At 49.7% G+C, this 25,517-nt stretch overlaps 3 protein-coding genes across 8 annotated transcripts in view; all 3 read left to right on the forward strand.

The window, feature by feature from the left end:
• The window catches only part of LOC126528154 (uncharacterized), a 33,192-nt gene extending 30,963 nt beyond the window's left edge, over window positions 1–2,229 (forward strand). For 2 of the 4 annotated variants that reach the window (XM_055069160.1, XM_050176019.2), the window contains one exon: window positions 94–393. In XM_055069160.1, the coding sequence (XP_054925135.1) occupies window positions 94–113 (20 nt within the window). In that variant the 3' untranslated portion in view covers window positions 114–393. Of the gene's footprint in view, window positions 1–93 lie in introns of all 4 variants that reach the window. The other 2 variants (XM_050176022.3, XM_072284204.1) reach the window with 1 other exon arrangement.
• Window positions 2,230–20,041: 17,812 nt separating this feature from the next.
• The window catches only part of LOC126528155 (uncharacterized), a 28,323-nt gene continuing 22,847 nt past the window's right edge, over window positions 20,042–25,517 (forward strand). Inside the window, exon 1 of one of the 3 annotated variants that reach the window (XR_008611817.1) lies at window positions 20,042–20,441. The gene's annotated coding sequence lies outside the window, so the exon portion shown is untranslated. The other 2 variants (XM_050176021.2, XR_008611818.1) reach the window with 2 other exon arrangements.
• Window positions 22,779–25,346, forward strand: LOC140213211 (uncharacterized). Its single transcript, XM_072284370.1, has one exon. The coding sequence runs from the start codon at window positions 24,127–24,129 to the stop codon at window positions 25,090–25,092; it is 966 nt and encodes a 321-aa protein (XP_072140471.1). The 5' UTR covers window positions 22,779–24,126; the 3' UTR covers window positions 25,093–25,346.

The following is a 25,517-nucleotide window of genomic DNA, read 5'->3' on the forward strand; positions in this document are numbered from 1 at the left end:
TGTCCTTCGTATTTTCATGTTAACTCTACACAGCGATTATTGTCAGCTTGTTTCTGTTGTTAAAAACTTGCATTTGCATTCTTTTCTTTCTAGGTTTCACAAAGATTTCATAACAGCGCCAGCAAGCCATCATCGAGCGCGCTCTCCCTCTACAAAGGTAATTGCTAATTGGAAAGCTTGAACAACTGCTTACACGTAGCTGAGACAGGCTGCTCAAGACAATCTGGTAAACCGGGAACTCCATCGTTCAGCTTCATCATCATAACGCTGGAGCCGGTTGGAATCGGTCCCCTACAGGGATAAGCTTTAAACAAACCGTCCACTTTGTTGAAGGCTGAAAGGCTGAAAGGCTTGAAAAACTCTTCTTGCTAAAGTGCCCTGCCGTTGAGAAAATGTCCGAGGAAATGAAAAGCGAAGCTCATTGCCAAGACGCTGAAGTCAACGACTTCTTTAAGAAAGGGCTGGAACACAACGACGAGTCCAGCAACCCCGTATGCTGCAGGAGTGAATGTTCGCACCGTGGATCAGCGCTCGAATATCGAGAGTGTTCGAAGAAGGATGCGGCCGTGCTTCGGCGCATGTTGACAGCGGGTCCGCCCGTGAAGAAGCTTTGCATATGGGAAATCGCGCTGGATGCGTTCAGGACCGCGTTTGACGACCTCGAAGGGTGCTCCTCGCTCGAAGAACTTCAGGTGTTTGACATTGAATGCGCAGAGGAAGAATTCAGCGTCAACCTTTCCGGAGTGTTCGGCAGACTGTGTTCATTGCAGTTGCACTGCGCGAACATAGGGACCGCGTTCGCGAAGGACATTGCAAACTACATCCGAGAGAACAAGAGGCTGAGGGAATTCAGCCTCTGGTACTCCTGCGGTGGCGACGAGGGTGCCGCCGCGCTCATCGAGGCGCTAACGGTAAACAACACGCTCAAGAGGTTTACCTTGGCGCAGCTACAGTTGTCCTCCGAGACCGTGATCGCATTCGCGAAAATGTTGGCAGTTAACTCGACGCTGGAGCTGGTGGACCTTTTCGACGCGTGTTTCGTGGAAGCGGAAAAAGTGTCGGCTCTGCTGGAGGAGGACCTTTATGAGCAAGTCTTCAAGAGGCTTCGCATAGTGTGGACGGGGCAACTTCTCCCGCTGCTTACGAGGCTCATCCACAAAAAAGCTTGTTGGCCCGAGCTCTCCGTCAGCCTCACCGCTTCGGTGGACCGGGACGTTCTCCGCGAGTTCTTCGACGCCGTGGCCTCGGACACCACGATTCGTGCGCTCCACTTCTACCCGAGCGACGACGCGTTCGACGAACTCGCGGATGGCATCGCCTCGGTCGCAAGGCGGATGACGACTCTCAAGGGAATCGATAATCGTATGCACGTCAAACCGGGCAACGAGCAGCAGCTGGTCAAGGTTCTGGACGCCCTGAAAGAGAACCGTTCCGTCACCTCGTTCGTCATGTACGCAGAATTGTTGACGCCAGAAATAGCGACGTCCCTCTCCGAGCTGCTGGCCGTCAACGACACTCTGAACGAGATCTCCGTCTGCGAGTACTGGGGAATCACCGCCGACGTCGTGGCAACTATCCTGCGAGGCCTGAGAGAAAACTACGCCGTGACGCATCTGATGGTTTCCTGGGACCCTGACGACGACATCGAGGGTGTCCTCGAAATGGCGGATCTCGTGAAGAGGAACGTTCGTCTCCACGAGAAAGCGGCCGAGTTCGTGAGTGCGGGTGGCGACCGCGAGAGCGACGCCGAAGGAGCGGACGCCCTGAAGAAGGTGCGCTCGAGCGCGAACCTGCTCGAAAGGGTGCAGAGGCTCACCGGAAAGACGAGCGACGCTGCGACGGAGCTGGTACGCGCAGCCTTGGCTCGTTTATGCGCCTAAGGGGGGCGTCTTGTGCGAAGCACGAGTGTTTTACCCGATCGGTTTTCTATCGTTACAAACGCGTGTGTACTTGCTTCTTTGACTGGCGCGTCTCTGGGAAGTGCAAAAATGACTTCTTGCCACGGATGACCTATTCACCTCGGGCGGACGCTTCCTGTATTCCACGACCAGAACAAGGGCCGTCAGCACTTCGAGTTCCCAGGTGATGCTTCCCAAGGACTGACAGGTAGCTCAAAGAGACCGGCGTATTCAGCGTGATGATGAAATCAGAAGCTCTTAGTTCCGTTAGCGCCGAGACCTCCGTTTTTGTTTGAATAAATGTCCACCAGCCGTGCCGGCTGGAGACGTGTACGTGTTTATTTTTTATTTTTCGCATAATTCACAGTTTTGAATTTGTGCGATTGAAGAATGGCGGCAGTTACAGACCAGGTCCTATCCGAGTCCAGCTATCGTGCACCTAATACACCCAGATTTATACGCGACTGACAAGAGCAGACATTGCGCTCTAGAGCCACCCTGGAGCATATCCTATGGGAATGTACGGTTATAATGTAGGATAACGGTGATGCAGCCTCAAAGAGCGACAGCCTCCGCGCGCGCTGGGAGTCTGTGTTACTCAGCTCGGACCTGCAGCACAAATTGTTCAATTAACTGAGATTTTTGGAATAACTTGTTGCCTTACTAAAGGCCTACTTGTCCACTGTATACGCATATCTTTCCCTTCCTTCATTTCCGTAAAATGTGCGAGTAAAAACGGGGAAATTTGTACACTTTTCTCTTATATAGTCAGTTGCCTGTATACACGTGCGCCAGACAAATAAGACTTCCTTTTATTTTGTATTAAATATACAACTTTCATCATTTCGGCTCCCGGAGCAGGTTCTGAAATTTCAGACATTTTTCCTTCCAGAATATATGGTCATATGGTACAATCAGACTAAATGGATACTCAAATATCCGAACCAAATGGGCCTCGTCTACAGAGCTTCTCACTGCTAAAAATTGCAGAAGACACTGCTACAATGACATCGCAGGAGTCGCTGTTGGCTCGTAGCTGGTGCTTCTTCCATGTGAAGGTTTCGTGAACCCAGACCCAGAATCTCTGCCGTTAATTATGTAGCTCAATTCCTTATAAATAGAGGCAACGTTTTGGAACACTACAGGCCCGCAACACGTTGATCAGCATGTTGCAGATAGTCAATAGACCTTCGCAACAAGAGCTTCCAACGGGCTGGCGCGGTTTTTGTGAACCTGCATAGCCTTTGCGCAAAAGCACCGCAGAAGTGGCAACAGTCTGCTTTGTACTCACGTGCGGCACCCTAGACACAAACTGCACACTTGAAAAAAAGCGATCATTGAAAAGTTGAACGGGTCAACTAAAGGAGCGTTCATTTTCCTACCCTACACTGTGGGTGAGGGAAAAGGAGGATAGATAACATATAGATTAACTGCCAATGATGACTACAAAGGAGTTCAAGCAAAGGCTGTTTCATCGCTGTTGAAGAAAGCCATTAAATTTTGAATTAAGCTTCTTTTATATAAGCAGTTTCGCTCTGGTATGTGCTTTATACGATTGTAAAGTATGCTGAAACGAATCACTTTTGCTTCAGGTGCTAAAACTCGCGGATTACAATACAAATGTTTATAAATACTTGGAGCGGTCTCTCGTGGAACCATTAATGGATATAATGCTCTTTTAGAGTGAGTTAAATTACCATTTGCACTAGGGCAACTGTTGAAATACACGTATACTGACTGGACTGTTTTTGCACAGTTGCATATCACTGTTACGTTAGGAGACACAACTTCTGTGCTATTGCGATTGCTTCTCTTTGTAACACAGAAAACCGGGCACACGAAAATCATATGTTATGCGTGTGACGAGCAATTTTGATAATATATCGTTTGTTTCAGTGAACGCATTCAAAATTTTTTAAAGGATGTCTGTGGCAGATAGCCCCGATTCTAGTTTATGAGATCGTCAATTCGAAGAGCCGGATATTACTTGCATAAAAAATGAAATGGATGATTGGCTAATTACCAAGAATTCACCAATTAAGTTTTAACTAATTATGACCCGTATTGCAATTTACAAATTCTAACCGTGGAGTTCACAAGGTAGATACATTTGGAACGAGTTCTCAGGATGACACCAGTTTCGATATACCAACTCCCGAACGTTGCAGAGAAATACATTGGCGTTCCAGTTACTTTCTAAAGAAAACGTCGTTTTATGCATTCAAGCACAAAAGTAACTGGAACGCCAGTGCATTCCTCTGCAAAGTATGGGAATTAATATCTCAAAACTCGTGTTATCCTGAGAATTCGTTCCAAATCGATCCGTCATGCAAACTCCACAGCTAGAATTTGTAAATTGCAAAGGGTGTCATAAAGAAATTAATTAGTTAAACATATTTAGGGAATATATTTTAATTAGTACATTATGCATTTCAATTTCATATGCAAGCAGTGTCTGCCGCTTCGAGTAGACCACCTCATAAACTAGTATTGCGTTATTTGCTACAGGTAACCTTTAAGAATTTTCGAAATTGTTAGCTGAAACACCGTGTATAGGAAAGGCAGCAAAGGAAGGCATTGTATGAATTGGAGAGCAAATGGGGGTAGCAGATATTCTAGTTGACAGTCACATAAATAAATGGAGCTGCATGGGCAGATAATTGGTGGTGTAACAGAGTTAAATACTGGGTCCCAAGGGAAAGGAATTACAGTTGAGAACGGCAGAGAATTAGGTGGTGCGACGAAAATTAGACATTTATAGGTGTAAGACGCAATTAGCTGGCACAAAACAATTGAAGACCACTCGTAGCGACCTAGCTTCATCTTGCACTGGACATAACAGGCTGATAATGATCCGGAAACCGCATGCAAACATTTTGAAATGAACAGGAAGCACTCAGGCAAACTTAAGCCTTAAGTCTGTGAAGAGAGATTGCGCTCTGCTATAAAGATGCATGCACTCATTATTTTTCTCTACAAAAGGGTGTCGAACTGAACATAACCCATAACAAGAACTGAGGTGTTATATTCAGCTGAACCAGAACTGAACTGACCCATTATTTTTCGCCATCTTAGAATTGAGCCCGAGTCAGAAATTATTGGTGAAACTGTTCCAGACCGGTTCGACAAACGGTTCATAAGGTCCTGTAGACCAGTGCTGTCGTAGCAATTTCGTTGCTAGATTTAGCGAATTTGTAGCAGCAGAATTTTCTACTAAGCGACTGGTCACATCTTTTCAGCAATGTCACAGAACGATTGGCAACACTTTATTGACTTCGATAGTGGGAAAGTTCCTTAGAGTGGCCTCCAAGAATGCGCTTCACTATTAAGAGCTGCAAATAAGTTGCCGGAATTGGCAGTATGACGCAAGCAAGGGCTCTGACCATTACAGAACGGTTACTTTCGCATTTATGGTCTTCACGCTATGCTTCACGTCATGGTGGCCTTCACAGGATGCTCAGAGCATGAATGTTTTTTTTTAATCGTTTACAAAAGAGATTTCATTGGGTCTTAACTCTGTGGAATTCAAACAGCGCTAGACGACAGGACCAGAATGAGGAGGAGACAAACACGGCGTCCTGTCGTCTAGCGCTGTTTGAATTTTATAGTTACCATGCAACACCAACTCGCCCAATCCGCTGCCCTTCTGTAACTCTGTGGGTTCAGCATACTCGCTAAATACGTTCTATTGGTGAGCATTTGCAAGCGGAGCAGTAAATAAGTTGCCAAAACCTATTGCAATAAATGTTATGGCGAGATTAAGAACGCAGTAAGTGAACAATAAGATCAACAAAGGCGTAGATATTGGAGCGGCCGGGATCGTTCATGACAGTTTGAACTCGCTGCTTTTTTTATCATTGCTTTTGGAGATGTCAATATTGCATGGAGCTTTTGTATAAATCAAGGGGTGAAAGCGTAGTATTTGACCTGTATGTATGTTACGTAATAGTCATCACCGATGTTAACATACGACCAGGTGTGTGTTGCAGAATTATTTCACCTTTCAGGAGCACCAAGAATTTCAAAATTTCCCGGGATGATGTGGACCAAGTGGCTTTTCGTACGGGGAAGATCGGATAACGTGTTCGCATCTAAATCTTAACAATTTTGCAGCAAAATTTAGCGACATCCTTGTCTCACTTTAGCCACATGCTTTAAAAAAAATTGGCAACACTGCTTGGACCGTCTTCTAGGGCACATCAGGTTGGACCAAGGCTCAAAGCTTCCTGGAGTCGGCAAAATACTTCCACCGCTCCAGCCAAGACTCGAGTAATTTCACCTCAACTTAGTAATGACACCAACTGCGGCTTATCAACTTTTGTGCAACCAAGATTGGTTGAAGTGCAGCATGTCTATAAAATAATTTATCTCTATCAACAACTCAGCTAACTATATAGTACAAAATCTGGTTACGTGATAGGCACGTTAATTCAAGCGTCAATGGTCGAGGTATACATGCGAACGTGTGGCAACTTAAGGAGCAACAATGAAGTTGAACATGTTTTCAACGCAATGGGCGCAGTGAAACTTGACAAATCACAGGGTACCTGCACGCCTGTGCTTGCAGTGTGGCGCAATAGTTGAAATACCGTCACGTAAGAGTCAAAATGAACTCTATCGCTCAAATAAATCCGCAGGTGAAGCAGAGAAACGTATTTTTAAAAGTTTTCGCTCTCCTTAATTTGATATTATAAACCAGTACGAACAGTTTCGGACTGTTATATTCCTGCTCCGGAGTTGGAGTCTGAACCGCACCAGAAAATATGCTGACGTCTGAAGAACCTGAACCGAACCCGAAAGGTTTTCGGTTCGACACCCTGGCAAAAAACTAGCCTGCAATGTTCCGATTGCGAAATTTCATACAGAAAAAAAAATTAAAGGGGTTGAGACACCAAATTTTGACGCTATAAAAAACCTGTTGTAGGCTGCTTCTTTATGCGAGGGCACCCACAACGAGGTATTGGACGCTGCAAACATTTCAAAATAATTTTAATTCAGCTCCAAAAAGTCACTAAAACCTCCTTCTCGTGGTCGAGACGCAGTGCCAGCGCGGCTGTTATGACGTGACAACGGAGGAACGAAAATATTGACGCCATAGATCACTAGGACAAAAACGTGACGCATGATGAGTAACGATGAAATGGCGAATACGGAGCCTGCTGAACCGAGCGACCGAGCATAGCCTCCACTATGACCGAGCTACAGGCATATAGAAATGCTTCCTGAATGCTACATGCTTCTAGAACATTATAACCGAGCTAACCCTGGCTAACCGAGACATGCACAGCGCTGAAGCGGCGAGCAGTTGACGTAGCATCTGCGAGTCGCATAGTTCGGCAGCTCGGAGCGGTCTCTCGTTCACTTGGCGTTTCCACGTTACCGGCACGGCAACTCGCCGCACGCCGTTTGCCGTTCGGGTGCCGCCGTGCGACGGCGGCTTAGGTCGCGAACAGCGAGATTTCCTTGCCGTAGAGAGGATGGGTCCGGGACCCATTTGCGCGGCGGCCGTACGGCAAAGCGGCCAATCAGCGACCGAGGAGTGGTCACTCTGGCACCGACGGCAGCCTCACCGCCGCTGATCGTTCGGCGGCGCCGATATCGTCGCTAGGCCTTTTCCGGTTCACTTCAAAACTAAATGACGGCGCTTCGGAATGTATCACCGAGTTTCACAAGCCGGAATATTTTCTTACCGTTGTTGTCGCTCTTCGCAATAATTATAATAATCGCGACATGCACTTCGAGTCGCCAGCCAGCAGAGGACGTGTACATGTATGCGTGAGCAGACGACGCAGCATAGTTTTACGTCATTATTTTTTGGGACCAACGTGACCAAGCCGTGTTGCGTTACCTCTCCTACGACGTCATAGCATCACCAGGAGCCCAGAAACCGAAAGCTAGATCGCTCGGTATAATAGTGCTGTTATTAAATTCTTTATCGGGTATATATGAATCCCGCGATGGTGTATCGTACTTCCTGAAGCATTACGCAACGCCTGAATCGAAGAACGCATGAACGAAAATTTTAACGTCTCCACCCCTTTAAATTCTTACTACCAATGACACACTACCTAAAAACAAAAAAACAATAAACTCGCTTAAAAATATAAGATGGAATGAAAGGGCACTGCGGGTTGTGCTACCGCAATCATAAATGAAATGTATTTAGTGTGTAGACACGCATGGCGAGACTATTATATAGGCGTTACATAACGACGGATGTGCCTTAAGATGTTTCACTGCTATGCACACTTGCTTTGCACTAAAGCATTGCGCACAAGTTGCGTTCCGCGGTGAAGTATAGAAATAGAGGAAATAACGAGCTGCCATGCAGTGACGCATCTTGTGCATTGCAGTGAGAGCGCAAGGGTGGTTGGACAACTATGCTCCCTAATTTTAAATTACTTGCACGTGTGTTCGACGGAACGACTATCCGTGGCTAGCTGAACAATCCGACCTGCACCATACCCTCCACCCTCTTCGCCGTTTCTTCTTTTAATCCATATTGGTGCTCTTTTTTGAGCCGGTTTATTGTCAGGATGGTACCCACAATCTGTCGAAAACATTTTTTTCAGAAGTAAGACCAATAAATACTTTTTTTAGGAAGAACATGTGCAGCAAGTGGCGCACTTGTAGTCGCGCCTCTGATGCATACCCGCTCGTGAAATTGGGCGTGGCTTCTAAAAAGATTGTTTACGTTGGAATTCTCACTGTAAATAATGTAATGCAACAATAATGCAAACGACGAAGGAATGCCATGAAAAGTGCCAAAAATGTTCGGCAAAAAAAATCTGATGCAGATGATGCTGCACACTACGCCCCAGGTGCATACTAGTATGGTCGAACATTTAAAACTGAAAACAAGATTTCTGAGGACACTGGTCTGACTTGTATAACCAACGTTTTTTCTGCAATGAATAAACGTTTTTCTTTGAAATTTTAATGGTTCAGGGGTCATTGCAGAGACTGAACTAAAAACATCATTTTTCAATGAATACTTTTATTATTGCTGAAGCAATTTTATGGACACTCCAGGCGAATTTCTGCCGTCGCGTCGCCGTCGCCGTAAGGTTCCGCATAAAGTCCAAAGGCGATAAAATCGTCGTTGCGCGCCGTATACTGTATATGCGAGTGAAAGCGTGCGAGGGTGAGACGGTGAACGGGGCTCAATCGCCCGTGCGCGAGCGAGAAAAGCCGGGCTGGCAGTGCGCCTTCTCCCGCCGCGCGCGAGGTACGGCGGTGAGCCCAGGGAAGGGGGGAAGTTTTTCTACGGCGGCTGCCGCTTCCGGTGCGGCCGTGCGGGCGCCGTATCTTGAAAGCGATCGCCGACGTGGCCGAAGTGCGCGCCAAGCTTCAGAGGGATCTGCGATGTTTACAGAGTGCGCGTAAGGCCGGTAGCTTCGTGTGCGCTGGGCTTTCGACGTTTAGTTCGCGTTGAAGCGAGAGACGCATGAAGGTCAATTCGCTCGCTGCTGCTGCCGCGATTCCTCACTTCATCGTTTTGACAGCGAGTTTCCGCGGTAGTCGAGCGAGATGTGTTCATGTTTACCCGTGCGCGCGTGACACCGTGCTTGTTAATTTAGTTAGTAAGCGAATGTGTACAAGTTTATATGTCCGATAAAACTGCTATCCTTACTTCGTATATAGATATTTACTAATTTGCTATCGCAATCGATGCTTCGCGTTTCGGGCGAAACTGCGACTTTTCTTTATTTACAACTTTCTCAATCCAATAACTGCCTACTTAGAAAGTAGAATCTAAAAAAAGGATTTTATCTCAGGAATAAAATTATAAAATTTATTTCTTTTAATTCAGTAAAAACCTATGTAAGGAAAACGTGAGAGCACTTTTGTCGCTTTGGAAGAATCATTATCTTTTAAATATTCCTTCATCAAAATCACAGTGTTTCACTTACATTTTTAATAAATTTTCTACAACTCAACTGTGTTGCTTGAATTTTCATGTGGAAGACGTAGAGACATTTAAATGACTGCAAATTTTGAATTGTTTGTAGCGAGTAGAGCGGAGATATTCGCCATTAACGTTAAAGTCGTCTCTCCAGGTACCCCCCTTAATTATATGTAATTTCAATTGAAATGCATGAAAGGATACACTGAAGGGAACTGACAGTGGACGAAAAAACAACTTGCCGCCGCCGGCGGACGAAGAACCCAGAATATTTGCATTACGCGCGCAATGCTTGTCCTCGGCGGTGGGTGTTCCAATGTGCTCATTCTTCTGTATTTATGTGTGCACAGCGCTTGGAGTGTTAGCCAGCGCCACTCAGGCCATCGCCTGCCGTAATGCGAAGATTGTGGGTTCTGCACCCACCGGTGGTCAATTTTTCGTCTACTTAAGTTTACATGCGCGCAAACGACGTCAATACAAGCAATAAGAGCATTAAGCATACCCTGCATACCCTCGGGTCAGCGGAGCCGTCGTCACCGTGTTGCGGCTAGATACGTTTGTACGTTTGGCCGTGTACACGGAATTCACGTCAAAAGGGCAAAATAAATTCTTAGGTCGCCCTAAGACAGGTCAGGAAAAGAAATTATTTGCGTGATTTCTAATAGACGGTAATATCACAACTGAGGCTTGTAAACACACTTTCATCGCCTGATACATCGATCAGTAGGCAAGGGTCTAGCGAGTTTTTATAATTTGCCTTCCTAATGACAGCTTCGCCGCAGCACAGTTATGCTACGCTGCGAAGCCTACGGAATGTATTGCGGCGAAGCATATTAGAACTGGAAGGTGGCCATTTTCACGGTCGGTACATATGTAGACCCGCTGTCTCCTATCACACTACGCGCGCCGAGCCGTGTGCCGACAGGTTTTCAGAGCTTCTTCGGATACGGATGTGGCGATTTGACCCTTTGTTTCGGCCGCCTTGCACGGCCCCGCATATAGTGAGGCCGTGGCGGGTCCCAGACAACACTCGACGTCCTCAGGACGTCCTCAAATGGTACAAACGTCCCCGCAGTTATTACGACGTCCTCGACCCGTCCTCGGGACGATATTTACGAGTTCATCCTGAAAACATCTTTTGCAGGACTTATTAAAGATGTCTGATTGTCCAAGGAACGTCCATTACAGGTCATTTTGAGGACATTTAGTTTATGTTAGAAAAAACACTGAAAGTGCAATTTTTAGGGTTGTTTCGGCTGATGAATGAAAAATTTGGTGCTATACTTCATGTGACGTCGTTACTGCGCCATGGAGCTTGATCTGAATTTTCTTTATTGAGTTAAACGTTGATCAACTGCTCTTGATATCCCACCAGTGTTTTTGATTGAACCGTTTTTTGTAACATATCGTTTTGAGTACCTGCAAGCTATAGCATGTGTGGTTGGTAATGAAACAGTGAACCAGCAAGGTATCCCGTGATTAGAGTGTACTAGATTGGGAGAGTGGGTCCAACGAGGGCTCCACGCTGAGACATACTTTATTGGAAATCCAGGCGGCGCCACCGCCGCCTTCTTCTGAACGCCACGCACGCGCCGGCCGGCAGCGTCGGAGCGTGCCGAACAGAAGCACGGTCGCAGTCGAACGCAAGCGTCGCAGTTGCGTTCGAGGATTACCGTGCCTGGATTAGCCGGAGCCACACAGTCAGGTGGATCGCGTTTGTAGTTTGCTTTCCTTTTTAGACCTAATATGCGTGTTTCACTGTGTCATGCGAAAACGACATGGAGAGCTCATATTCCGAAGAAATGAAATTAAATTATGGGTTTTTACGTGCCAAAACCACTTTCTGATTATGAGGCAAGCCGTAGTGGCGGACTGCGGAAATTTCGACCACCTAGGGTTCTTCCTGAACAGCGATGATTTGGGGCTTAGCTGTGAGAGTTCCTAAATATTGCTGCACAAGCGGGTTCTTGTTGGAAAACCCTCCGCAGTTCCATTGCCAGATACTAAAGTTCTCGTCCGCACTATCCATGGCTAGGCTGAGAGGAGGCTTGAACGGCCCTGAGAATCGCGCCCTCCGTCGGTGGTGCTAGTACATGACGTCGTGCTGCGACCTGCGAAGGAACAGGGCTGTGTTCTCTCCTGGCATCGACCTCCTCTAATTTGCTTATCCGTTCACTGAGTGCACCTAAGCCCATTTTTGGGTGCACTATAGCTTCCTGGACCTTTGCTAAGCTAGCCTGCATGCTGGCGAAGGCATTCTTCAGTTCTGAGAGCAATTTTATAGTCTCGTCTTCCTGTCTGTTCTCTACCGCTCGACGCTTGGGCGCGCGAGACTGGTGGATCCACACGACGGACGAAATCCGTCTTTTTCGCGACGGACTGCGCATCACGTGACTACGCGTCACGGATTTGTGCCGTCCGGGCGTCGTCCGCGACCCCCACGGACGGAAAATGCCGAGCTATTTTTCGCATCCGGATTTTGGGGGTCGAATGCTGCGGATTTAGCTTAGCGTGCTCTACAGTCTGGCAACAAGCGCGGCTTTGGGATCTTTCTGAAACAGCTTCATCGCTGCTAACACCATTCGTGTCCAATTCGGACAAAACAACAGCCATTGCGGCCAACCGTCGTTTCCTTTCGATCTCCATTTTCATTCAGAGTGAAAACACCTATGACAAAGTCTTTGTTACACCGATGGCGCCATCTAGAGTGAGTAAAAACAAGCAATTATATTAACTTACGGCCACTGAGATCCGCTCGGGCCGCCGCAACATCTTCGAGGCCATGTTCAGCCAATACAGCCACTCTAAGCCTACACGCCGAGAATCTGAGTATCGCTTTCGGAAACGGTGTCCACTCATCACGAATACATTGCTGTCGAAGCTTCTGGACACAAATTTAAACCAAATACAATCCTCAGTTTGAAAGTTACGGGCCACACAGTGGACGACGACGACTTGACAGGTTCGAGGCGGACGGCAGTCGCTTCGGGCGTAGCCGCCATCTTTATTTTTCCGGCGCGGTCGTCTACTCAGTCCGTCCGTCGTCTGGATGCGCTTCGCAGCCGGACGGGCGGCGGAATAAGCGTCCGCGGCACAAATTTGCGCGGAGCCGTCCGTCGTGTGGATACACCAGTCCCGTGGGTTGTCTCGGACGTATCCATCGTGACAGGGGCCAAGGCGGGTTGCAGCGAGGAGGGTGAAAGCGCGAGCTTCCTAATCTCCGCCATCTCCGCAGTTAGCCTGCGCATTTCTTGTTTAACCTGGGCGTTGTCTTTCTTCAACTGCTCGTTAACTCGTCGCAGCTCCTCGAGCTCGTGTGCGTGATGCGAATCGCGAGGCGGGTCGTCACCTCTTGGACCTCGAACCTTGTCGACCCAGGAGAGCGTGAACTTGCTTCTAAGGGCGGTGGGTGTGCGGGAGCGGGACCTGCTCCCCCTCGACTTCTCGTGCCCCGGCCTGGAGCTGGAGCGAGGCCGAGAACTGGAGCGTCCCCGGGAACAGGCCAGTCCTCTGGACCCACGGCGGAAGCCGGAACGAGCCCTGGAGGCGGAGTGGCCCCTGGATACGGAATGGACTCTCGAGCGGCCCCTGGAACGGGAGCGTCCTCGGCGCTGAGCACTCGGAGTGGACGAAGCCTGGACGAGTTCCGCAGTGTCTGAGCGACGCTTGGAACCGGTGACGCGGCACCGGCATTGGCGTAGCTAGGTCGTCTGGCACCCGGGGCCCATAGGTCTTCTGTCACCCCCCCTGTTGTAGTCGAGGAAGGCGAGGATATCGACAATTTCCGGGTTTCAGCAGCAGTACAGCCGCCTTGGATACCGCGCACGTTCCCCGGGTCCCCCTCTCCTTCGCTTTCTTTCCCGGAGATCGCGCATGCAGCAAATATACAAGCTGTTTTTCCTGCGCCAAGTAACACAGGGTGCTGCACTGATAACGTGTGATAAGCGCATGTGCACATCTTCTGTAAGACTGTAAGGCTTGGCAGCCAATACAAATGCGGCATCGTGGAAAATATGGATCACGTCACAAGTAACAAAAATATCTTTATAATAAAGTTTTAATTGCCAATTTTAGCGGCAATATTGCATGTGCAAAATTGAAGCCCGACATTCATATCTCGCCCAACAACAACTTCACAAAAATCGTCGTAGGTACTATGGCACGCAGTATTTTGTCTGTGGGCAGCCCTGAACGAAAACGAAAATTAAATTGTTTGTCAGTGACGCTGATCTCCCCACCCTATTAGAAAACGCTACCTGCCTCCCCGCTGCGCGGGTGCCAATGCTATGACAATTACGAGTTTTCTTCATTCTGATCAATAAAGCCTTGTTTTCATTTGCTGCTATATGGACGAACGTGGTTATCCGAGCTGCGGTACCACCGCAAGATTGGGAACAGAATAGAGCACGCTTCGCGTCGATTCTTGGCGTCACCATAAAAAAAGAAAGAAAAGGCCGCGATGAAGCCCGCGCCAGCGAAAGCTTGCACTACTGTTGATCTACACTCGCAATGGAGAGGATTAACGGACCGACGTCACTGGTCCACTATTTCATATTTCTTTCGCTGCTGCCATATACTGGGCGCCGCCCGCAGTGCCAAAGTACTGTAGGTTGTAGCATCCAAAACGATGTTGTTTAAGAAGTTTTTGTTGAGTTAATAATATGACTTTGAGTCCTCAATTCTCGAATTGAAGTGCTTCCTGTATAAGTACTAATTACGGGATTATTAAGGATATAGTTATTACTTATCTGCCATATTTTACGCGCTACCGAGTTCCTAGTAATCACAAAAAGACATAACTCCATATAGAATCTCGATCGGGAAATATCCTTACAAAATTCACTTTTCTTATATAAAATGTGCAGCTTATACAGACACTGTACTTTTGACATGAAGTCACACAACAACAACAGTTTTCTAAACTTTCGAGGGTAAGAAGGAAAGCGTGAAACGTAACGGCAGGTTTCGCAGCGGCTTCTCGGAGCGAGCGGGAGAGGGGAAGTAAAAGCGAGCCGGACATCGCGGCGGGCCTGCGACTACAGCCTGTCGAGTCATACGCCGCCAAACTCTTCGGCCGAACGGAGTCTGAAGACGATCCAGAGAATCCCATTCGCGACTTTTGACGGCCCCGCTTATGCAACGTCGCTCTCATCGAACGCTTCACCGCTGGTTGAACGCCCTCTTGCTGCTCTCTTTGTTCGTCTTCGCTGCGCGTTCTGAACGGAAGTGGGATCCAAGAGCCCCAACGCCTTACAACGCCTCACTGTATGTTTAGCGACTCCTGCTCCCAGCATGAACACAGCACGAGCGCGCCCCATATGAAACGTTCCGCCGAGGCGCGTGGTTTAGCGACCATTTCGCGAATTAAATTTTTAGCCCGCACATTCGTGCAATTATTTCGTGGGCTGTTGCTAGAGCTGCAGCCGACAATTCTGCGGCGCAACGCATCGGGTGCATGAGCTCGGGCTACTGGATGCCGGAGCATTCTTTGCAATTTGCGCCCAGTCAAGCCGACGGAAAGAGGGGTGTCTTCCTCATCCGGACGTAGCGGTTCGCATTCTGGTGCTTGGGAGTACTGGCAACCATAATATTTTGCTGTAGATTCGGGCATAGTACCCCTATCAAACTCGCGGGTTATCTGGCAGTATCCTCACATTCAGGAGGTAGGGGAGTTGCTACCCTTGTCAACAAAATGTACAATTGCCTCCCTCGCGACCTCGGCGCAGTTGGTGATGGCATCGAGTACGTCGTGACTGAAATCCTCATGAACCCACCCAGAAAGGGCCTCAGAAGAAACAGCCTCTTTATCCTCAACGTATACTGCAGCCCCAGCTACCGCAGGGCGAGGGCGAATTCTCTCCTCAAGAGGGCCGTCAGCCTGGCCGGTGGGCCCCCCCTTGTCGTCGTCGGGGATTTCAACGCCTCACATAGGGTGTGGGGGTACAGCCATGACACGCCCAAGGGACGCGAGCTGTGGCAGACTGCGATGGAACTGGACTTGACCCTTGTCGCCTATAAGGATTTCCCCACTAGGAGAGGCAACTCCACATGCCGGGACACTACCCCAAACCTCTCTTTTGTCAAGAACGTAGGGGAGGTCAAGTGGATCAACACGGCTCTAGACCTCGGAAGTGACCACTATGTCATCGAAGTCTCCCTCGCGATTGCCCGCTATAGGACGAGGAAATTCAAGTTGATCGACTGGGACGTTTTCCGCAAGATCAGAGCCGAGTGCGCACCGACGGCCGATGCAGATTTTGAAGGTTGGTGTAAAGGGATCAGGGATGACGCCGCGGCGGCAACCAAGGAGGCCGTCACTGACCTCGACGTTGAAAAGACGGATAGCAGGTTGGCGCACCTGCTGGAAGCCAAGCAAGCCCTCCTCACGAGATGTAAGGTGCAGAAGCATAACAGGATACTCCGCAAGGTTTCCGAGGTTAACAGGGAGATCGAACAGCACTGCAAGAACCTGCGCAAACAACAATGGGGGGAGGTCTGCGAATCCGTCGAGGGTCAGCTCAGATCAGGCAAGAGCTGGGGTCGGCTCAGACACCTTCTCGATGAGGGCAGCACCAGATCCAGCCAGAGACGATCCCTCGCGTGAGCCATCCACCTCGCTACGGACTCTACCCCGGACTCTACCCCGGACGATGGGCTCATAAGCAATAAGTACCTGCCAGTCGCGGATAACTCTGCCCCTACACAGTTCCCGGACTACACAGGGTGTGCGGTGCCGGAATTGGACCAGGACTTTACTGCGGCCTAGATCCGAGATGTCTTCTTCTCCCTCAACGTCAAATCTGCCCCTGGCCCGGATGGCGTAACATGATGCTCAGGAATCTCGATGATGAGTCGATCGACTTCCTCACTGAAAGGATTAATGAAGTCTGGCGCAGTGGACAGGTCCCCACACAATGGAAGACGGCCTGCACGGTACTCATCCCCAAACCCGGTAAAGCATCAGGCATCGACAATCTCAGACCAATTTCCCTCACGTCCTGTGTCGATAAGGTCGCAGAGCATGCCCTGCTCAACCGGCTCAAGGTGCACATTGAGACCAATGACATGTACACCCACAATATGATTGGTTTCAAAGCCGGCCTCTCGACACAGGACGCCATGAAGGTGATAAAGCATCAGATCATCGACCGGAGCACAGGAGATACCAGAGCCATCCTTGGATTATACCTGCAGAAGGCCTTCGGCAATATCTCACACGAATTCATTCTCCAGTCTATTGCCGGCCTCGGGCTCGGGAAGAGGGCCTACGACTTCGTCCGATCCTTCCTTAGCCAAATAACTGCCAAGATCAAGATCGAAGGATACCTCTCGCAAGAGATCACCCTCGGTTCACGCGGCACGCCTCAGGGCTCAGTCATCTCGCCAACATTATTCAACATCGCAATGATCGGGCTTTCCAAGGAGCTCGCGAAGATTCAAGGAATCAACCATACCATGTACGCAGATGACATCACCATCTGGTGCGTCGGCGGGAGCGACGGCCAAGTTGAGGCCGCTATGCAGAGCGCCATCGATGCGACTGAGCACTTCCTCCACCCCAATGGGCTCAGATGTTCTCCATCCAAATCTGAACTACTTCTCTACAAGAAAAGACCCAGAGGCGGCGGCCATCGGGATTTGAAACCGGCGCCCGAATGCGAAATACGGCTTTTCACTGGTGACGGGTCCCCGGTGCCCAGAGTGGACTCGCTCCGAATATTGGGGATGTATATCGAGTCTAACGGTGCCAATGGAACCGCACTTAGAAAGATCACCGCCAAGACGGAGAGTGCTCTCGGCCTCATTCGGAGGATCGCCAACAGGCACCGGGGAATCAAGGAAGACAATCGGATCCGCATTACACATGCTTTTGTCCTCTGCCACCTTTCGTACTCGGCGGCCATGCATGATTGGCATGTTGCAGAGAGAAACAAGCTCAATTCTCTCATCAGAAAGGTCTCGGCTTACCTGTCAGCACCCATACCGAAAACCTGCTCAAGCTCGGAGTCCACAACACGCTCGAAGAAATAATCGAGGCACAAGAGCGCTCACAGCTGCTCAGGCTATCTAGCAACCCGGTGGGCCGCAAGATACTCTATGAGATGGGCCTCAACCCTGTCGACCAGTGCCCAGACGCCATGCGGATTCCCAGCGACATCAGGTCTCAACTGCACATCGCGCCCATTCCCCGCAATAGGCACCCTGCAAACAACGTCGGCAGACGTCGGGCCAGGGGTACAGCTCTACTCGAGCATGTCCGCAACAACCACATTGAGGCAAGCTTCGTGGATGCCGCGGCATATGTCCATCAAGAGGCATTCGCCGTCTCCATCGTTGACTCCAATTCCAGGCTCACTTGCTGCGCTACGGTACGCACTTCGAGGCCCGTGGTAGCCGAACAGGTTGCAATCACGCTGGCTGTGCTCGATGGTCGCAGAGAGGCAATATACAGCGATTAAAAGGCAGCCATTAAGGCCTACCAAACCGGGATTGTCTCCCCTCAGGCCCTCCGCATTCTCCAAAGCGCCAAAAGTATATCTCCGCATTCTGTCACTTGGTTTCCCGCTCACTTGGGGTCGACTGAGGGCTCTCCTAACCCTAACAAAGGTGCGCACGAGGCCTCGCGACGACTCGCTGACCGCGCCGCCTCCGCAGTCTCCCTGCCCCGCGAGGAACCTTTGCTCACGTTACATGATCGTTACCTCACACTACTGCCTATCAAGACGGGCATTCCCCCTCCCGCACCCCGCCTTATGCAGGGCGCGGGCGGTGACCTTTCGACTTTGACAAGCCCGTGCGTATCCTAACCTTGCGGTTCTTCATGCAGTATACCCTGAAAGAACTAACGGCAACATTGGACCACGTGTTGTGGGAGTGCGAAGCCATCGGCTCCTCCTTCAGCGAGGATAGGTGGGCTGCGCTCTTGGGCAGCCTCGAACTCAACGACCAAACCCTGGCCGTCCAGAGTGCCCGCGATTGGGCCGTCAAGCTCGGCTTGGCGGTCCCAATACGTGGGACTAACCGGGTGGCGCGGGGTCTCCCCTGCGTCTTCTCTGGACCTATTAAAGTTATTTCACTCACTCACCCGGGGTTCTTTAACGTGCACTTAAATCTAAGTACACAGGTGTTTTCGCATTTCGCTTCCATCGAACTGCGGCCGCCGTGGCCGGCATTTGATCCCGCGATCTCGTGCTCAGCAGACGAGCATCATAGCCACTAAGCAACCACGGCGGGTAAGAAATGGGGATCATGTACAGTATAATGGGGATGGTGCAGGAATAAACGAACTATGTGGCACAATTAGGGGTTAACTAAAAATTGGTAAAACTTTGTTTTCTTCCTTTCTCAAGGCGATATATTGAATACTAACAAAATTTCCCCGATGCAGCAATTTGACATTTAGGGAGAATGTAGGCCACATTATTCGTTACGTGCAGCACATTTTTTTGTAGGTTAATTGCGTGTTTTGGAAATATTTAAGGAATAGCTGTTTTCTTCCTTATTTTTATGCGTTATACGCCTGAGATGTAGATGATTTTCCAGGTCCCATGGGTGTATAAAGCAAACATTACGATTAGGAAGCATGTTGCCGGTTGTCGATGTCTTCGAGCTAGCGCAGGTTTCCATTGTCACATGCCCCCAATCTTAATGATGGTTCAACTGAGAACGGGAGCGCTCTCTTTGATGACCGGCCTTCATTTGTTGCATATAAGACCGTTCTCTTTCGCGTGGGCTGCTCGTAGAAGTACTCCGGAAAACGCGGCAAGATTGTGGGTACCGCATCAGACCGGAGCCCAGGCTTTCCACGCTGTGTAGATACTTCCTGGCCTTCAATGATATGCACATAGTGCCTCAGTAGGTACTTTGCATCAAAGTGCAGCTCACAAATGAAGTCGGTGGCTTCCAAAGGGCCGACCGGAGCGGTGAAGATTGAGCTCCCCCACGCGTCGCCTTTATTCATCTTTAGGGACTCCGAAGAGCGAGAGCTTGGCTTGGCCCTGCAATCCACTGTATACGGTTTTACAACCCACTACACAACAGTAGTTCATTCATCGAGATGTGCTCATCCTCTTTCTTCGAACACTCTGCCAAGTCGCCGAGTTACGAGACCAACTATAGACATATGCGAGGGCCGTCTGCGCGCGTAAAAATCGTGCAGACGGCATCGTTTGACGGAAGCGAGGAGCCTCAATTCATGGCAAACAGTAATTTTATTGTATTCTTTTTTTTTTGGGCATATACTAGGAACAAAAACTCACGAAAAACACACAGGAACGATGATGTGTCGAGCAGACGACAGCTCGGCCATGCCGCTGTCGGTAAGCGCAGTTCCGCCGGACTGCCGAGGCACCGGATTGGCCGGCACGTCAGAAGAAGGAGGGGCTTTCAGAAGAAATCGATTGTAGCGTTGCCGCGAATTCCAACGTCCTTTGCTTCACTCTCGCCGCTTGCCGTGGTCTCCGTTAGGCACACTCCCCCACACTAGTACACTCTACCGTTATGTCAGCGACAAACCACCCCATTTTCTTTTTTTGCTGGCACCGTCGTGGCTGGCACATGGAGCTTTCGATTTGAATAGTAAGGCCAAGCCCGTCCATGCCAAGTGCGGCATTGAAAAACATAGCAGCGGACAGCGGGTAAGTCCCTTTCATGTTTTCCAGGGTAGCAGAAAGTGTAACATCAATCTGTGCAGGGGAGAACTAGATGCATAAGCGCATGTTTTTAATTAGCGAACAGCGTAGACAGAACCTTCATCAATTACATAGTGAATGAGGAGACGGCTTCGCGCGACTTTGCCATGGAGCTCTTTCTGTCGGATGGAACGGGTGCTGGAACTCACGGCGTCGCTTCGCCTGTAGAATAAAATCACCAAAGCTGCTCTCCAAAGGTTTGTGACGTTTTATGCCGGGTTGCGGAAGTGGACAGTTTCAACGAGATGATTTCAGTGTTTCTGACAGCCTCACGGCTAAGAAGGTGAAAAGTATTCGTTAAAAAAAAAAAAAAAAACGTTGACATTATTAATATTGCCGTAAAGATCAACATTCGAAGGCCAGTAGTCAATTGCTTTGGTGTTTCATGCAATAATTTTGTGCTTCAGTGCTTGCATGTGTGTGATATAAATTCTTTAGTTTGTCATTTCTCTGTATTTAGATGTAGGTTGTTTTTGACAATGTACTGCTTATTAGTGCTTTCAGTGACTCATATGGACTCTCGTGCGGTAGTCCTGAACATGGCGTCACCCATTATTCCCCCTCCTTATCTGCCTTCTGGTTTGGATTGGCGCGGCTCGCTACAGGCTTGCGCGCGCTTTTCCGAGTGCAGATTGGTGTGCGCCTGGTTTGTGCACTGGGCTTTTATACGATCGCTTTGCGTAGCTGCGGTGGCTAGAAGCCTTCTAGCCACCGTAGCGCTCACGTAGCGCTGCTTTCCTCTGGATTGATTCGGCGCGGCTTGGTGCAGCTGCAGAGGCTTGGTGTGCGCCTGCTTTTTGCACTGGGCATTCAACACGTCGCTCGCTGCTCGCGCTTATGCTGGCGCGACCTCCACTCGGTGGCCCTAGGAAGATTGTGCAAATTGGTGAATGCCTCCTTCGCGGCAATCGAAAGTCCAATCGAGGGCGAGCCGCCAAAATTACGGCGGCATTGCAGGTCGTGGAGCATGGGTATTCGGCATGATCTGTACGACCACCGGGGAGCTCCGACTTTTCCAGGTCGACCGACAAGGCGCGGCAACGCTAGGCCCCATTATTGCAGCCAATGTTGAACCGGGGACCACCATCCACAGTCATGAATGGGCCGCGTACAACTGCATCCCAAACTTAGTGGATGCTAACGGAGCAAGCTCCAATCTGCAATGGGAAACAGTAACCCAAAGCGTGAACTTTGTGGAACCGAACACGGGCGCTCACACGCAAGAAATAGAAAGTTATTGGCAGAAAGTGAAGCGCCACCTCCTTTCCGCCGGCTACAGGGTAACTGCACCGCTGCTGGAGTCGCACCTCACATGGCTGTGGTGGGAGTCAATGGCCACTCGCGTTGCAAAGACTCATTTCTGCGTGTTAGAAACCATCGCTCGGCGCTACCCTGTATGAAGACTTTCCTCCGCTTGTTAAAAGCCATCGCTCGGTGCTACCCAGTGTAAAGGTACATCACAATGTAATGGAAAATAAAGCGCAGTTTTCTGGCCCTTTGCTTTTGTATGAATGTTTCCCGGCATTGCTGCGCGCTCACATGCGCGGTATGCACGCGGCACAGCACTTCCGCGCAGAGCGACGCTCACTTCGTCTTCATATATAAGCGCGAGCAGCGAGCGATGCGTTGAAAGCCCATTGCAAAAAAATTGGCTGGGGCTTAGCTAAGGTTAAGCCTGGCTATATCGAAGCGAAAACGTTCGGTGATGCTTATGGTTTAGCTTATGGTTATGCTTTATGATTTACCCTATGGTTATGCTTACGGTTTCACTTATGGATATGCTTTGGTTAGCTTACGGTTATGCTATACGTGTGCCTTGTGTAGTTATGCAAATTGCTTATCAATGATATATACCTTAAATTATGCAGGATTATCAAGCTTCTTTATTCATCATTGTTGGGCACATTGTCTTGCGATTTCTGTACGGCCATAAACACAGCTCTCTGCATCGGTAGTATCACTCTCTTCTCCTTCCATGTTGAATGCGCACGCCTATTCTCTGGCAAGCGGTTACATAGTCGGCCTCCGCGATAAACACGTGCTTGCGGCGAACGTCAAACGATGACGCGCAGCGCGCGGCAGTGGCCACCTGCGCCGACTCCGAACACGCTTACGGAGGCAATTCCGACGTACGCCGGCTCGCGCGAAGCGCGGTGTTGACTAGCGCAGTGAAGCTTTTCGCTTCGAAAGCAGGCGCATACCAAGCCTGTGCGCCTGCACCAAAGCCATCACTTCCACGCTACTTCGTCTTTATATATAAGCGCAAGCAGCTGAGGATGTGCTGAGGCCGGACAACAGGACTTGATAGGGATGTTTTCAGGTTGATGTGGGGACGTCCTGAGGATGTCCAAACGTAGTGAATATTATGCCCCGAGGATGTTCGGCGGATGTCCTGCGGATGTCATTGTGTTAAAAAAGAAATTAAATTATGGGGTTTAACGTGCCAAAACCACTTTCTGATTATGAGGCACGCCGTAGTGGAGGACTCCGGGAATTTAGACCACCTGGGGTTCTTTAACGTGCACCTAAATCTAAGTACACGGGTGTCATTGTGTTGTCTGGGGTCCTAGGTAATAGATTTCCGGAAGTTGTACGCGTGCGCTGACAGCCATTCAGAGCGGTTTCCGACGTCCGCTGCGGCGACTTGAGCCCCCGTGTTTTGGGGCCCTGGCCTGCTAGGCGTCAAAGTGCTTCTATTGTGACCAGAGCAGTTTCCTTTGGCCGGCCAGAGAGAGAGAGAGAGAAGTGCAAATTTGGTGGATTAATTATTTGATCACCCCTACCGCCGTGCGAGCGGGGGAGGATCTATTGTGCATTTATTTCCTCATACATGGCCTCCTAGAGTTCGCGCTGGCAGGTTTTGCTCCGGCCGTCCCATTCAGCGCGCTCCGCAGCAAAACAAGTGTAACGACACGGACGCCCGGCTGCCGCGAGGGGGCGCTGTTAGCCGAAGGCTCGCAATAGGGGATCAAAAAATTTGGTTGTGGAAGTTCATAACGCTTCTTTTAGAGCGCAGCTCTTTGGCGTCCGTTCCTGGGTTTCGCGTCGTCGTCGGCGTTGTCGTCGGCCTCGTAACCAGCTCCGCCCCCCTTTCATCCCCCCAGCGCTAGCAGCGACCGACTGATACCGCTGGATGCCGCTGACGCCGCTAGAGAGTCAAGATAACGTGACTGCATAGAACACCGTCGCCGCCATGCAGAAAGAGGAGGAAAGGGTCCCCCCCCCCCCCTGTTCTTGTGTGGCGGATAGGGTGCTCTTCAGTTGCCGACGCGCCGGTTATTTCACGTAGGCCCCGGCACGTCGACGAATACGTGACCACCTTCCCACGGCTAGACCTGGTTCTTAGCGCTGCGGAAGCGAGGGTATCATATTGTTTGTGTCGGCATCGGCGGCGTTGTCCCTGAAACCAACTCCGCAGCTGAGGTTGACTCACTATCGGCGTCAGCGGCATCAGTCAGTCGCTGCTATCTCTTCCCTCCTCCCTTTATCGTGTTGTCCGCTTGCTGCGCGCGCTTCTGCCCCCATCGTTTGCCGCTGGGTGTACACGCCGCCCCCCTCCCCCCTCTTCCTGCGAGTCTCCGATTGTCAAAGCGCCGGCTCGAACTTAATTCCTTTCTTCGCTCCTCCTCCAATGCAACCCCTGTGCGGTGGCAATCAGAGAGCCAGATCGGTGGCGGCGGATCTGTATGTGTGCACCGCCCGAGCCGAAATTGCCGCTGCCGTTCGCCCTGTGCGGTGGCAATCAGAGAGCCAGATCGGTGGCGGCGGATCTGTATATGTGCACCGCCCGAGCCGAAATTGCCGCTGCCGTTCGCCACTACTCTACCTGACCAATGTTGACAACGACTTCACATTCTACCACGGAAAAGCCAATCCGGACAGAAAGCTAGCCGATGAATTTCGTCGGTTGCAGTCCCACAAACTTGACACCATCACCGCCAAGTGCCTCGCCATGACTGAACAGCCGCACTACTTGTTGATCTCCGCTCTTAACGTACGCTCCCTTGCCGCACATGCCAAGGACGTACACCACGATCACATTCTGCGCCATTCCTCTGTACTTTGCTTTGCTGAAACCTGGATGGATCCCGAAGAGCCTCTCGAAATCATAGATTTCCTATACTGCTGTGGTGCTCGCAGAGACCACAACAGAGCGGCGGGAGTCGCTATCTACTTGCGCACAGGTCTCTCTGCAATACCAGTCGAAATGTTTGGCACGTCACATGAAGTTGGCGAACTGTGCGCCGCAAAGTTGCCCAACGGCTTGCTGGTAGTAGCTGCCTACTTCGCCCCTACCGCACTCACGAAAGACGTCGTGCACTTCCTGCAACTCGCATTAACCGTCCATCGATCCACACCGATGTTAGTAGTGGGGGACTTTAATGTTGACATAAAGACAAACAGCAATTTCCTAACACTTATGCGGGAGAACATCCCGTTCCTCTCGCTCGTAACGCGTCCCACGGCTGTGACAACCTCGCGAGGCACTTGTATAGATCTCGTCTTTGAGAATCAAGCATTGGTGTACCAAGTCGAACATATATCAGTCTATTTCTCCGACCACAAAGCTTCCTTCATGACTGTCAAGAACTGTTAGTGGAGTCTTTGTTAAAGGAATACGTGTGAAAAATAAAAAAAAAATTCTGTGATAGCGCATACATGTGTTGCTCGATTTCTTTGCCTCAATCTATCGAAAAGGTGAAACAGCTTATTTGCTGCGCTCAAATTTCGCATTAGGAAGTAACGTAATCGTCGGTAATTTTTTTTCTTTCTTTTATTGTTTAACCTAGGTTGAACATTAGGCAGTAGAATAGCAAGAGCTTGGTGGAGGCAAACGCCTCCAGCTTCATTAAAGACATTATTTCTCACAATCTCTGCGCCCTCCTTCGAAGCGAGGCCAATGAGGCTGATAATATAACCCTGACCGCGTGTTCAGGTGCATAACGCCTAAGTGTAGCCACTGGGCTTGTCAGATCAAAACGTACTGAATAAGAAAATTCGTGTGGTTGACGAGATACTGTT

The sequence above is a fragment of the Dermacentor andersoni genome, chromosome 9, assembly GCF_023375885.2.
Source record: "Dermacentor andersoni chromosome 9, qqDerAnde1_hic_scaffold, whole genome shotgun sequence".
Lineage (NCBI taxonomy): Eukaryota > Metazoa > Arthropoda > Arachnida > Ixodida > Ixodidae > Dermacentor > Dermacentor andersoni.

Excerpts from the sequence above, each read along its gene's own strand:
- LOC140213211 (XM_072284370.1), top strand. The coding sequence starts at position 24,127 with ATGCAACCCCTGTGCGGTGGCAATCAGAGAGCCAGATCGGTGGCGGCG.